This window comes from Thermobia domestica, chromosome 9, assembly GCF_964235325.1.
Source record: "Thermobia domestica chromosome 9, izTheDome1.hap1.1, whole genome shotgun sequence".
Classification (NCBI taxonomy): Eukaryota; Metazoa; Arthropoda; class Insecta; order Zygentoma; family Lepismatidae; genus Thermobia; species Thermobia domestica.
The window spans coordinates 155,870,815-155,886,951 of record NC_137462.1 but is presented as its reverse complement, the minus strand read 5'-3'; the positions used below and the strand labels follow the sequence as shown (position 1 = coordinate 155,886,951).

General features: G+C 37.4%; 1 protein-coding gene across 1 annotated transcript in view; it reads right to left on the bottom strand.

Annotated features, from left to right (window-relative positions):
• Positions 1-16,137, bottom strand: part of Naa20A (N-alpha-acetyltransferase 20 A) — a 55,149-nt gene that overhangs the window by 34,379 nt on the left and 4,633 nt on the right. Inside the window, exons 2-4 of the mRNA XM_081772034.1 lie at positions 9,990-10,014; positions 5,383-5,473; positions 3,781-3,910 (exon numbers count right to left, since the gene is read on the bottom strand). Of these exons, the coding sequence (XP_081628160.1) occupies positions 3,781-3,910; positions 5,383-5,473; positions 9,990-10,014 (246 nt within the window). The remainder of the gene's footprint in view (positions 1-3,780; positions 3,911-5,382; positions 5,474-9,989; positions 10,015-16,137) is intronic.

The window sequence follows — 16,137 nt, the reverse complement described above, 5'->3', positions numbered from 1 at the left end:
TCTTACATAGGTTACTGTACACTTTTGCTATGCTACTTTTTCGTGGCCATCCTCTGTAAGTCCGTATTACACAAGCATGGAAACTTCAACGTATTAATTGCTGCTGAATATATAATTGATACTTGTTGAACAAATTCAACGAGATGTTGAAAAAAAAGCAGCAAGGAAAGCTGCAGAAAAAAGTTCTGTATTTGCAAACTAAAAAATGATAAACACTGCCTGATTTAAAGGAAAAAATGAAATGAAATCCTTAAGGTTTACGCCCCACGGTTATGCCGGTTAGGCTAAAGGAGATTGTGATAATGGGAACTGATGGAATGAATAAAGTGGGAAGAAACGGGAGAACTCCGAGAAAACGGTGTTTGTCCACCACAAAGTTCACCTGGCGCGAGAATGATTTAAATAATTTCAGTTTCAGCATATAGATAATCCATCCTGTTCACAGTCACAAGTCTAGTCAGCAGGATATATGATCTCTGTACTGAATCTCCGCTCTTATTACTTACTCTCTCACCTTAAAGTGACACTAAAGAGACAAAAGTGAGAGCAACGACAGAGCGTTTTTTTTATTCAGAACACGGGTTCGTTGCACACCTGGGTGAACACGGGGCAAGTTCTAAAGTATAATCAAAAATAATTTTACATGTCGTTTCAGATCTGTGGTGACGAATTCGATCACCAGGTAGGAGCACGCACGAACACGTCCGGGGGGTTCTTGTGGGTTGTTTGAAAGTGTTATGTATTGACTTGCAGGGGGGATGACATGCATGTGTGAGTGATCATATGGCTCGGAAACTTATGGCCTTCTGGGAAGGCTGGCTACATTTGTGTCTTTTCCGATATTTGTTAGCCTAATAAGTAAACAGTCTACGACAAAAAGTTTTCAAGTATCAAACAAATGGACCACGTTATGTTGAATCGCAACAAAATGGGCACCCTTGCTGTTAGGCATTCCAATATTGAGAACCATAGACCCGACGTGAAAACAAACTGTCTCAAGGAACAATAAGCAAGGACAGTACAGCGTTTCGCCGCGACTATAATTGTGCAAGATTTACATCTGATAAAAAAAGCAGCATATGGCTTGACTTAATATGCTCCATCCCTAACATAACATGGAGAGGAAAACGAACATGGAAACCTGTACGAACGCCATCTTCTAACGAAATAGAGGACAGACGGAAGTTCCTAATAACGCTAAACAAACTATTGATGTATTTATGAAATATTATATATAACAAGGGAAAGAAAGAATTGTGGCGACTATGCAATGAAATATATGAAACAGGAGAATGGCCAATAGACTTTCTGAAAACGATCATGATACCGATGGCTAAGAAATCGAACCCAAAGAGATGTGAGGATTATAGAACTATTAGTCTCATATCTCATGCAGCTAAAATTCTGCTCCGAATACTGAACAAAAGGTTATATGGAAGAACAAATAAAGATGTTGAGGAAGAGCAGTTCGGGTTCAGAAGAGGCAAGGGCACAAGAGATGCTATTGGATTATTAAGGGTGATCGGTGAAAGATTTATAGAAAAAGGGAAAGAGGTGTATGTTGTATTTATTGATCTAGAAAAGGCTTTTGACCGCGTGAATTGGGAATTGTTGTTGGGAGTTCTAACAAAGATAGGGTTGGAATGGAAAGAAAGAAGACTCATAAGAAACTTACACATGAACCAATAAGTAAGTGTTAGGATAGGGGAAGAACTGACGGAAGAGAGTGCAATTGGAAGGGGAGTTCGACAAGGATGCTGCGTCTCGCCAACACTATTTAATGTCTATCTAGAAGAGATAGTGAAAAAGACCCTACATGATGATGATGGCATCTCGGTAGGAGGTAGAATGATTAGATGTATAAGATTTGCAGACGATATGGCGCTTCTTGCACAATCTGAAAAGAAAATCAATAAAATGTTAGAAAAAATGAGGAAGGGCTTTGAAGAATATGGGATGAAAATAAATGTTAGAAAGACAAAAGCCATGGCGATTGGAACGAAGGGGTCTGTGTCAAATATAAAAGTAGGAGGGGAGAAAATAGAACAAGTGAATAGTTTTCGATACCTGGGTAGTATTCTTAGTAATGACATGAAATGCGAACGTGAAAAAAAAGCAAGGATAGGAATGACGAAAGAAGCCTTTAAAAGAAAGAAAAGTCTGTTTTGTGGGACCTTGAACAAAGAGTTGAGAAAAAGACTCATAAAATGCTTCGTGTGGAGTGTTGTACTGTATGGGGCGGAAACGTAGACATTACGTAAAGGTGACGAAAATCGACTGGAAGCCTTCGAAATGTGGGTGTGGAGAAGAATGGAAAGAATTAGTTGGGTCGAGCGGAAAACGAATGAGGGAGTATTAGATATGGTGGGTGAGAAAAGAACACTTTTAGATATTATTAGGAAGAGGAAGAGAAACTGGTTGGGACATTGCCTAAGAAGAGATTGTATCATGAGGGACGTCCTAGAGGGTATGGTGGCGGGAAAGAGAAGGAGGGGGCGAAGGAGACAACAATTAATGGATGATATTAAAACAGAAAGATCATACGCGAAGACGAAAAGGTTAGCGGAGGACCGTGGAGCATGGAAGCTTCTCAGCTGCGGCAAGTGACCTGCCAATAAAGGCAGAATACCTATGATGATACTATATGTAAAGCAGATTTCTATCACCATATTTCACCATTTTCATCCTTGTGACTCCAGAGGTCTTTCTGGTTCTGAATATGCGGAACGTTTTCCACGCGGCTTTATGGTTACTGCTATACGACAAACTTACGCTATGCAGAGTAGATAAAAACAGTCGCAACACTTTGGAGCCACTACAAAGCAGTGACACATCTCGCGTTGACATTCACCAGGACAAGACGTCGAGTCATACAGTGAAGTCAACAGTGATGTATATGGAGCAGGTGGCACGTGAAATGTGAATCATGAAAGTCTAAGATATTCATGTGAAATCCTATAATGCATCCCCCATGGAATTTTCTGAGTTCTCGTTACTGAAACGAGCGTTGGGCCGTCGACAGCCGCGGACACTCGACGGTCTTTGGAAAGTTTGTCAAGAAGAATGGAACAGACTTGATCAAACTGTACTTCAACGGAGTTTCCTTCAGTGAAAACTGAGATACAGAGATAGCTAATAAACACGGCTTGTACATCGAGCAAAATTGTTGGTGGCGTCGCGGCATTTCTCAAGGTGGTAATGTGCCAAATTCGTTATTATAAATCTGAACCATTTTTTAAAAATCATCGTTCCTTTCTTATTTTGTTTGAATGAAGTTTCTTCATATAGTATGTTTGTTTGGATTTAACAATGGACTTACCTTTGCCCGTAGCACTTGTTCGGTTTTTTCTTTTTTACTAATTTCAACTCCCGCGAGAGTCATGATCACAATTTGTTTCTTACCTGCTCACTATATTCTCATCCTGTGTTAGCAAGCTTCAATTATGGAGGATAACAGAGGTTCGCGATGATGACTCTGGCGAGGGAAAAAGTGTTGAAAACACTTTACAAAAACTGAAGAAATACTATGAGTGCAAATATAAGTCTATTTATATATATATTAAGATATACCTTTAGCGCCTTTAAGTAATTTTTCGTTGAGTTTAATGTTCCTATTTAACTTTAAGCATAGGTATGAACTACGTGATACGAAACCTACACCTACAGATTAACGCTGAATCCGTACCAATGAGCACCCAAAGATACTAAGTATGCAAATAGTATACAGATGAAACTGAGCAATCTATACAAAGCAATCGGAACACTGATTTTTATACTTACTTCTCGGATACCTCTTCCAACCATGCCATCAAAGTAACTGCTAGACCCAATCGTCGAAACTCAGGAGAGACTGTGAGTGCAGTCACATGTCCATGCCAATTTTCACCGTGTCCTTCTGCTTTACCCATGACTAAAATTAACAACGAACAACGTATGAACAGAATTCTTTAGAAATGTCTTCATTCATTATAGAATTTTAAATACTAAGGTTTATTTCAGTAAATTCATATACTCAGAAATAACAAATTGTATCCAGCCTAACCCAAAAATGTCTTTTAACTAGAGCAGGTCGCAGATTTAAGTTAAAAGCGTTATACCACGTCTTAAATTAGTGGCACTTAATTTTTGGCAGTGGCAATTGTTAGACTTCCCCTGCATGCTCTTAGAACCATTTACGGCCGACGTTAGAGCGATGTTGTGGTACACTGTCCTTTGAAACACTGCAGTGACGTCAGGATGTTGAAAGACCACAAACGGGTGGAGATGGTCTCCGTGAAACTGCCGATACCCCGAACCAGTCAATGTGTCTTTCAGAACCGGGAGGCCATTTCATGCCAGGAAAACTCGCACCATAACATGACTGACACACCAACGAAATGGACCACGCCCTCTTGGCACGTGGGACCCATCGCTTCATGTGGTCTACACGATATCTCCACCCGCAAGATACAATTGATACCGTGACTCGTCAAACCATATGACGTTATGCCAATGTTGCAGTGTCCATCAACGGTGGTTGATGGCAAATACACGCCAGTGTGTCAGGTGATGCAGGGTTAACAGTTGCAGCCGTGCCGGGCGAAGGTTCCCATACTCGAAGCCACGCATGTTCCGACGTCCACTGGGAGACGTTTCCAGCGCGGATAATGTTGAATTGGACCGTGACTTGTTGCACTGTTGCTCTCCTGTCTCTGTTGACCATTCGTCCCACGCGCCTTAATCCATCATTCTCAGTACACCCTAGACACATTTGCACGTGAGAAACTGAATTATTGCACCACTTTCGAAATCGAACATCCCATGGGTCAAGTACCCACTACCATGCACCGTTCGAATGTCGTCAACTCATGACGACGTTGCATGAACCACTCACATAGTCTCACACAACTGCAATCGTCGTGGAGCTCTGCATGGGACGTGGAACACGTGTACGCCTGCGAATCAGGGACCTGCTATGCCATGAGTTTTGCATAGTGAGTGTACTACTATGGTATGTATAGTTTATGATATCTTAAGTAATAACCATCGATATACATCCTGAGAACGACTTTTCGTCCGCAATGAAAAATGGTTCGATCACATACTGCCTTAAGTTATATGTATGAACTGAGTGTATGTACGAGATGCTAGATACAACAGCTCTTGAGTAATAAAAATGCCTGACTAATGAGACTGGAATAGGTTCCGCTCTTCCACCCCTCTCTCTAAAATCATATGCGCCGGTACAACCCAACTCTGAACCATGGTTATTTAGTTAGACAGTGTAGTACTGAAAGATGAATCAACCAAAGTTTTGCATGAATCACTGCATTTATTCATGACACATATTTTGTACCTTCTCTCTATCTTTTATATACATAAAAATAATGAAAACCTACTTACTGTATCCCATAATTTCTCCACTCGGTGATTCTGCTACCTGGAAATATTCTGGCCAGTGTGCTAAGTATTGCATATAGAACGATAAACCATACTGAAATATGTTAAGGATTCACAGTCGGTAAAGCACACCAATATAAGTAAATACTTAGCTGTTCTTTCCTGACAAAAAAAATAGTCTTATTCATCTCTCATTAGTCTTCAGTACAAGATACTATGTAAGTATTACTAAGAACTTCCCTACACCCATTCTGAAATTTTTATTTTTATTTGTTGCGTGAGAAAAAGTAGAATCTCTTAGAAAATGAATTTCATGATGTTCTCATTCACACTATGCTTTCAGCGCTCAAAAACATTGGCGATATTACTAGCTAAAACATTGGTGCTGTCAACTATTGCTTCCTTCTGTATTTTTGTGGATACAGCAGCTACATTATTACTCTGTTCTGGCAGCATTTCGTTTTATTTAATCTTAAGCACTCACTGCATCTAGAAGTGTAAATTTTAGAGTCGATCAGACAAAATACATAAGCGCTTACCATACAGTGAGTGAATGAATAGGAATTTCGTTCAAGAGAATACGCTACAAGCACAATGCAAATAAATTTTTCTCAAGACACTAACTGATTCCGTGACAATTGAAAGAGACCGCAGAGTAGCTGCTGAACGATTTCGTTCTATTTGAATCATTCAATATAATTGGTAAGTGAAAACTTTAAGTTTATAATTAACATGAGCCAAGTGCATTCTATGTCCTAGCTAGATTATTATGTATTTATTTGTATAGCCTCGCCAACCTTTTGTTCTACTTACCAAGATAATAATTTCGGCAAGTTGGATATACTGTTGTAATTTCAGCTCCAAACACATCGTTTCTAAACACTGACGAAGGCACAGAGTGTAAGGCAAACCGAATTTATTACCAACTTAAAATGTCGCCGTAACGAACGGCAGTACAATGAAATGTTCACAATTGCGATATTATTTTTGGGCTCCTTCCCTTTTCCCTATTTAATATATATTAAAACATTTCAGTTTAACAAATTTCGATCTTTCAATAGAACGAGTGAAAATTTTGCCTTTTTGAATATACTTTAATTACTCAAAATATAATTGAATTTTTCCTATTCTATAATATAAATGTTTTCTTATTAAAGAACTCGTCTTATTTCCACTGAGTGTATGGATATTTTCCGAGTATGCTGGATAATTAACATTTGCTGGAGTTTTCTTTTTTCCTGAGAGACCCTGGTACCACTGCATCATGCATTCATACTTTATTCGTAAAGCAACATGTATATTAGTTTGTCCGTCAACATTATGTCCAATGTACGAATTGTATATGCCGAAAAATCACAAGAAATACCTTTTGCAACCGCTATACGTCAAATTATCTCGTGTCTATATCCTAACCTTCCCCTTAACTAATAAATAAGAGCCTTGCTACGTCCAGTAAAAAATAATTTAGGACACGGGAGTGTACCATATTCCATGTGAATACGGGAAAGCCTATATTAGACAGACTGGACGCACAATTGAAATTCGACGAAAAGAACATTCTGATTACATCAAACGATAGCAAGCAGAAAAATGAGGATTGGTTCTCTGAAACTACTTTGATAGCAGGCTACTGAGAAAGAAAAATGACGGAAGAAACAGCAATACTAAGAAGGCAGCAACCTCAATAGGGATACCGGTCTTCAACTCAGCCAAACATGGCTTTCCCTCATTGGAAGAAGGACGTCGCCATTGACTAATTAAACAATGCCCTCTTCCTGCCAGCACTTATATAATAAGGCTTCTGTTTTTGGTCTCTCTCACTTTACTCTGAAGACGAGAAAAATGTCAGTTTTCGAAACGTTGGACGACGTGGAGTTCACCTGACTGACTGCCCGAGAACAGCTATATTCAAAAGTGGAAGTTCCCCTTTCCAGGAAAGGTAGTACTGTATGGTACTAATCAAAGTCCCAAATTTCAAAAACAGAACTTTATATTTTTTTGAATTTTAAAAAAAGCTAGAGCATGAGAACTTAGACACATATTTCCAAATGGAGGATAAATCAGTAAATTAGTAAATTATTATCTTTCTAATAAAAGTAAAGGCAACAAAATATCTTGAACCGTTCCAGAGATAGAGCATTTTAATATTTTGCCGAATTCGCACGTGAGAAATGATGCCCTGTATCTCACGTCAGATTTTCTTTTTGGACAAAACAAATATATACATGTGTTTTTTACATTGTTATGAATTCAAACATCTGTAAAACTTAAGAACAACTGAGATTATCAAGGTATATTTTTCTCTTTGCCTATCTGAATCGATCTGGACTACGCCCAGTATTTCTTCACAGCGTGTAAGAGCTGTCAACTTACTGAAAACTATATTGAAATACAAACGGTAGGGCAAATCACTCCTCTTTTAATTTATCTCATTCAAACGTCTGCAGTACAGTAGATAAAAAGATAACAATTGGTAAGTTTTAATACTTTTTTCACTGAGTACTACTTTCGCACTTACAATTAAATCGCGTGAACTTATCACTGCCAGTTTCACCGGTTTTTAAGCAACAGCAACTAACTAATGTGATTTAAACAGTCTATTCTTTAGCTGTAATTCTGTTTCTCCATAATAATCTATGTACTTATATTCACAGACGTTGCGCTAGCTTATTATTTCTTTATTATTTAATTATACCCCACGTATGGACCAGGTTCATTAGAAGAACATCGTACACTGTCACACACAAAAAAGGAATGTTGACGAAATGAAAATTATGATCTGTGCTTAGCTTTAGATAGCTAATCAACGCTATGATTTCGAGACAGGATAGCAAAATGTAAAGTGTCACTTTCTGTCAATATTACATTGTTTACATTTCTGTATATTTCATACTTTAAAAAAAGCTGGCTTAGTAATTAGCCTGAAATTCTACTTCTAAGTGATTTAATTTATTTAAGAAAATCTTAAATAAATACCCTACAAATTTGTTCTTATGCAAATTTTAAAATTACTCTCCTACAAAATTCATATTAATTAGTAACTTCCAAAAAAATAAATCATAGTAGCTCGTTCATCATCTACAGTTTCAGATGTGCTACGGACACCATTCTTCGGAGAATGTGCGAAAGAGGTTCTTGCGACTGACCGTATTTCTGAACTTTTGACGAAAATGACCAATAATTATCTTGAATTTGAAAAATGCACTTCCAGCGATGCACGAAGGGTTTTTCTAAAAGGGATGGGGGAGACCGGCAGACGAGGACAGTTGCGAATACAACTTTGATGCACGTGTGCGTAATACATCATACAAAACAATAATTATTTACACACATATCCTTATTAAATACTAGCAGAATACCCGTTCTTCACACGGGGAGAATACGTTTCATTTTGGATAAAAAGGCCTGAATTTGGATTTAAACTGCATCGAAGTGTCACTGTTCGACTCAGCGACCCCGAAAACTATGGATTAGACACTAATATCGGTCATTTTTGATAATTTATATATATATATATATATATAGGGATGCAAATAACCACTCGCCCGGGCCGAGTGGTTCATCAGTGCGGGCAAGTATTTAATATCATACCGAAGGCTATTAAATGATTTCTATTGTGTAATATGGGCTAGTAGCTTTTTTCTTGGGCTAGTAAAAATTTGTTGCTTATTTGCATTTAAACAGCATCGGAATTGTCACTGTTTATCTCAGTGAAGAAAAGTATAGATTCGACACTGATATCGGTCATTTTCGATTATTTTTATATATACACACGGTGTTTCAAAACAACACCGACAACCTTTGGGAGGTGATTCATGACATCAAAATAAGACAAAAAGTATAGACCAACTTGGGTGCACAAATGCTTCCTTTCGGGGTTATAGTCTGCCGAAAATATGAAAAGGTCCACAGCTCCAAACTATAGAACCTACCGTAGTCGGGTCAAGACTTCACTTAGGAACTAGTATGTGCCCTATCCAAATATCCAAGTTTCATTCCTCCGGTACTTCCGCAACAATTTTTACGGAGGCATTTGGTGAGTGCTTCAAATTATATGCCCGTTGCCAAGCTCCCTTTGTAAAAATTGTTGCGTAAGTATCTTAGAATTCTAAAATATGTAACTTTGGATAGCGCACTTATTAATTCCTACGGGAAGTCTTGACAGACTACGGTAAGTCCCGTAGTCTTGGAGCTATGGATCTTTAAAGTTCATTTTTTCCTGTTTTCGACAACTTATAACCCCGAAAGGAAGCATTTGTGCACCCAGGTTGGTCTATAGTTTTTGTCTTATTTTGGTGTCAGGAATCACCTCCCAAATGTTGTTGGTGTTGCTTTGAAACAAACTGTATATCTCCTCTCCTCCCCTCCCCTAAGTCGCACCAGAACTGAACATCATTCCAGAATCCAGGGAAGGAAGAATACTGTCTCCCACGCTGTGAGCGGCCGTGTGTGCTTCCTACAATCTTAAACTAAAATGTTAGGTTTCCTCATCTCATTATCAAACAATTTACATCACAATACCAAAATATAACAGCAATCTTGTATGGCTAAAATTCTGAAGGTCCTTTTTTTCTTTAAACACAAAATAACAATAAATTCTGAAAGGATACGGTTTCAGTCAATGGGTCCAAGTTCCTAAATAAGAAATGGAAAGAACAATATATATTATTTCGGACGGAACATTAAAATATCATACCTATCAAGTGTTCCCTTGTTTAAATGTGCGAGCTTACATTCTCAGCAAGTGGGGCTGCTACCTTCTTCCCACCAACATCCAGAAAAACAGGCTTCAAATTCAGGTAATTATTAGGTCGTTTAATGTGTTAACTTTAAAACTATAGAGATTAGAGATACGATGAACCTACCAGAACGTCCTGCTGGGTTGCTGGATCAACTGCTCACTTCTGTCTTTTGACCTACGTCTCAAACTCATTCATAGCAAACAGTTTGAAGAGAGGAGGAAACCACAGTTACCGCAAATTATGATTGCACGTTTAGACAAGAGAACACTTTACAAATAACGTTTTTTATTGTTCTTTTTTTTAATCTTTCAATTTGCAAATAATATGAAGAACTACCACTGGTAAAAAAGTGTCTACGCTTAGATAAATTTCTAATTCCATTTTTTTACAATATTTGAGGATCCTGAATATAATGAATCTATTTTTAAACATATGCATTTATATATCATCACAAGAAAAATTATCCGAAGTTGGGATATTCATATTTACTTATATCCCAACTTTGTTATCTCTTTTCCTTCGCCTCTATAGACAGGTATGTTAAACATGTAGACTGTCATGTGTATGTAATTTGATATATACGGCTCTCCCGTGCAGCGCCGCGTGTATGATTTTCCATACACAAACAATATGTTGCTCTTTTTCGTCGCGTTTATTTTATAGGTGTGTACGAAATTACATATATATGGCGTAGAAGTCAAACTTTAATGACCTCGCCGCGTATATGCAAAACCATACACAAAGAAAATCATACATTTATGTGCCTAAAACAAAAGTGAAAACAAAGTATAATTGGTAAACTGTTGGTAACAGCCAAGATGTTAAAAAAAAAAAAAAAAAAAAAAAACCAATTTCATTGGAATCAGGATTATCAAATTACTAAAAAGCACAATTAGAAATTTATCCAAGCATGGGCACATTGTACCAATGGCATGAACATTGGCTCTTTATTACAATAGAAGAAAATGCTTTTGCAAAGAAAGAAAAAAAAAACTTTGTAGTCAGTATCATTATGCACCTAGATTGTAAATCTGTGCACAAGGGTAGCGTACGAAGTGTAAATGCACTAACAGAATAACCATGATAATTTTAAAGTAAGTAAAGTAATGATGATTTTAACGTAAAAAATACATTTTCTTTGCCTATTTACAGAGATAGGTTCGTTCATAAGATGGGACGGGGAACAAATCACGACGTCGGGAAGAGGGAGGTGTGCAGATACAGAATTTGAATCGACAGATTTATAAAATTTACAGACGATATATCTATTGTGATTTAAAAGGAGGAATATATACATAATTAAAACATGGGTATCTTACAGGGTTTGAAAAAACCCGGGCTTTTTTGAAAAAGCCCAACCCACCTGGGCCCATATGGGTTTTTTCGGGTATTTTCGGGTTTAATTGGGTTTTTTCGGGTTTAATCGGGTTTTTTCGAAATATTTCAATGTCTTTGGGGTAAAAGTGTTAAAATATGATTTAGGCCCCTATATTTAAAGATTGTCATTGTCACAACTTGCAACAATTTTCTACTCACTGCCGTTTTGAAAAAGGGCCGCCATTTTGAAATTTTACATTCGATCGCCGAGAAAATCTATACAGCAAATTTAGCATATCTTGTGCTTACACCGTCAAAATTTCAACTTAAAAGACTGAAAATTGCGCTTCGTAGCGTAGATATTCGCTGTTTTGAAAAAATGGCCGCCATTTTGACATTTTACGTTGGTATGCCACCAAAATCTATACAGAAAATTTAGTGTGTCTCGTGCGTGTACTCTGAAAATTTTAGCTTAAAAGGCCGAAAGTTGTACCCTGTAGTGTGTGTGTAGAGGCAGACAAACGAATTGAGTTGATTTTGAGTTTAACGTCCCTTTCAGCACCGAGGCTATATGAGACGGGACCTACTGATTAAAGTGAAATCCGAATCACATGAGCTCCTTCCGGGAAGCAAACCCAGGTCACTCACGCCGAAGACGCGTACACTAACCGCTTAGCCATGGAGAACCTCGGCACACAAATGAACAAATGTAGATCAAGTCATCCAGAAGCCTGACTGACGTTCGCCAAATATGAATACCAAAAGGGGTCTATTAATTTAAAACAAAGATACAATTCATGTTGAATGAAATAAATAAATGTTTCATAATGTCTTACATGAAATTAACATTTTCCAGCGTAAATAAACCTGCCATATTTTCTCCATGAGAATACGGGACACCTCAGACCCCCCTCCCCTCAACTTTCCAACACAATGAATAGAACTATAGTCTGGTTATGAACAAAAGTGTAATAGGCCGCGGTGGCTCAGTGATAGAGCGTTTTCTTCTGGTGCATGGGATCCCTAGTTCGATCCCAGCTCGCGCCAAGTGAGCTTTGTGGTGGACAAACACCTTGTGCGTGGATTTTCTCGGGATTCTCACGTTTCCTCCCACTTTCTTCATTCCGTCATTTCATTCATTTCTCATCATCACCGTCACCTTGAGAATAGCTGGCATAACCGTGAGACTAAAAGTAAAATATTTCATTTTATTTAAAGAATATAATTGGCGAAAGTTCACTAAGCAGCAGCTGCTTTTCTCTCTTCGTACCCTGCAATTAATTGTATAGACTAAAGATGCCTAAAAACTTAAGATGTGCTATAACAATGCTTTACAGGAAAACAATATGCAAATTATTTAAATCAGTGGTACAATCTACCTTCAATATTCTTCGCGCGTTTAGCAATATTTATTTACATGGCTGTATTTGCCAAAATTACGTTCGTCAGTTTAATCTGATGAAAAGCTGATTTTTCTCCCTGTGTCGTGTGTCACAGGACCAGATTTGCATTTTTCTAAGACCTGGACCAAAGCAGAATTCTGTGCCCCTAGCTTCTGAAAAAGATTAAAATTCTTGTTAACTTATCTAATGTGTTGCTGGAGAACAGGTCAGCCATCTTCCCTGTGTTTGTAAATGTAGAAACACTCAAAGCCTTTATATATATATATATATATATATATAATGTTTCGGAGAGTATCCGAGTTTCCATCAAGTTCAATGGAAAAAGTAGCATTGCAAATTTCACTCGCTATCAAGTCGAACAGGGTGGTGTAATAACTTCCTCGAAACTGCTACATGCAGCAGTTCATTCACTAATTACAGGATTCCCAGCCAATGTCAGAATTTTTTGTTTTTCACTTTTCGAATAAGCTGATATTGATAGCAGAAATGTAACGGAGTTAAAATACGGACATTTCCCTTCCCAACTAAATTTAAGGGGACGCGGGATACTCGGGGCCCAAAAACGGGACTGTTCCGTTTTTTACGGGACGTATGGCAGGCTTAAGCGTAAAATAAATAGTTTTATTGTTGAAGTATTCATTTCCGATCCTTCTGCGTTTAATTCGGGAATTTCCCGAGCACTTCTTTCACAGTGTGTACATCAAAACTTCCACCAGTATGGAAACTTACACTCAGCCCCAATCTTCGGAACCCCGAGCATTAAGCTTCGTTCAACCAGATTTTTGTTGAGAACTTGTGTTTTAGAGCAAAGGTAAGAAATAATACTAATAGTTTTACTAATGTATTTATATATGTACTATTAGTACCGGCACCTATGACCTTAAACCCGTCAAACGTATGAGTGATAATGTCCCTCGGTGTCGCCGAGTCGATGACCACACTATTTACGGAAAATATTTTCTAAAGTACAAAGTTGCTTATTTTACTTCAAAAGGCTATAAGCATAATCCATACATTAAATTGTTCTATAACTATCTCAAGCTAAGGTAAGTTTTTTTTTTTTTTTAATTCATTTAGTGCATTCAGAGCTTTATAAAGTTCTTATGTTGAATGTTATTGTATACCTTAACGTGAAAGCCTCTAATTCGCCCAAGGAAGTCTAAAATCTGGTAAAAATCACTTACAATGTGATTACCTTAGTTGTACCAATAATACACTAACAAATAGGTCAAAAACCCAGGTGGGTTTTAAAGTGGGTTTTTTCAGGTGGGTCCAACCCGAAAAAACCCACCGGGTTTTTTCGGGCTGGGCCCACTTGGGCAAACCCTGGTATCTTACGTGTGAAATGCGTAACAAGGTAGAAATAGGTCTACGTAATGCAACGTATAGATTTCTAAAAACACAATTCCGCATAAGAAAGTGATGATGAAGTGGAATGGTATGTTAAGGTGGAGTGGTAAGTTATGATGCGTAGCAATTTTCTGCTATATGCGCCCGTACATTTTAAAATTATACAACAGAAGTACAATTTTTTTTTCTTTTCACTATCTTCAATTACGCGCATACCCACTGACGACTGATGGACCATTCCCTGTGCGGGCCCACGAGCTTCATCTTGCCATTATGTGCGTCTGTAGGGAACAGGCGTGTCAGCGACGGAGGGTATACACTTAAACGAGGAAAGTGGAAGAGCTCACTTAGAAATACAATACTTTCACTATCACTTAAAATTAATTTCAGTATGCTGTGCACTGACAGTACGGTACCGGTAATTATTTATATTCACACTCAGATTCCTTCACGAAAAATGTTTCACATTGTATATTACTTATACATTTCCTATTTAGTAGAACCGTCTGCTCTAGTGAACCTTACTTAATATTTATGCTTACTGTGACTGTTTCATGAGCTATTGATGTCTAAAACTCTAAAAATATGAAACTGTCGGTCAAGCTTAGACACAACAAATTTTACAAAATTTACAGGTGCAATTCAAGGCACTTCATGGAATGACACGTTTGTACGGAACAAATTTCGGGTTTACTACCAGAGATGGAGGCCTAAAAATGCAAAATTTAATAAGAAACGAACAGAATCAGACGAAATGTCAGCATAACAAAATTCCCGATTATATGAATTCGCATATTGATGCGATATTACATAAACAGGCAACGGAGCATAATACAGTAGTGTTTCAACCCCAATAAATTAATCTATGACGCATTTTATATTGTAGTAATGGAGAGAAATAGAGTGGAAATTAATAAGGAAGGAGTTGTATATCAACCAAATGTATGCTACTTTATTTCACAATACGATTGCACAACTAATCGAATGATATAGGAATCTTACTTCTTACACCAATAAAAGGCTAGAAATACTAAATGGAAAGTTTGTTCCTAAGTACGTAGCACTCCATAAGAAAGATAAAATGAAGTCAAGTGCTATGTGAAGGAAGCGTACAAAGTGTTCACAGAAGGGTAGCAAACCAGTGTCACATATAAGGCATGTGTTTTTGTAACAAACCAATTACCGGTTTGTTTACATTGGATCCGTATTGTTATGTGTACCGGTTGAAATCGAAGTTGGTTCCCGCATAATATTACTGTGCCCAGTTTTGTTACGTGTAAGTTTACACTAATTTAATGTTAATTTGTTTTATATTGTTAGTACAAGGAATGGCACAAAAGAATACATGCACTCAATTACACATCCGGAAATCTTTTAAAACTAGTCCTTACTGATTCACTTCAAACTGTAACCGTTTCTTTAACGTCCATATCGTATTCTTAGCTCACACATACGAACAATTAATATAAGTAAAATTAAATACTATTGAAAATTTTACCTTAAAATTTCATCGAATACGATGTAGTTATATTTTATTCATTTGTTACCTACTTCGGCTTTCTTTTGTTACATTATATTACTGCTAACATGGCGATTTCTTTGGTTATTGCCGCAAGAGGGCGTTCGAATCGCCATACGTGGAAATAACATTGTAAAAGATGGCGGCTCGGCGGTGAAAGGAAGTTCTCCGTTACTATGGCAATTTCTAAATAATCACCGGGAGAGAATAATCTTTTAATTATTTATTTATTGAATAGAGTTTTCGGTAAGTTAGATATTAAAATAGATATAGAAATTCATGACTTTTACAGTTAGATTCTTGTATTGATATGTATTTATGGTAAAATAATGCGAATTATAATCAAAGATATAATAGTAGAAACCGCGTTTATAGAGGCCTGGCTACGAGTGTAAGATGACGCAGTGGATTAGTAGATTTCAGTGTG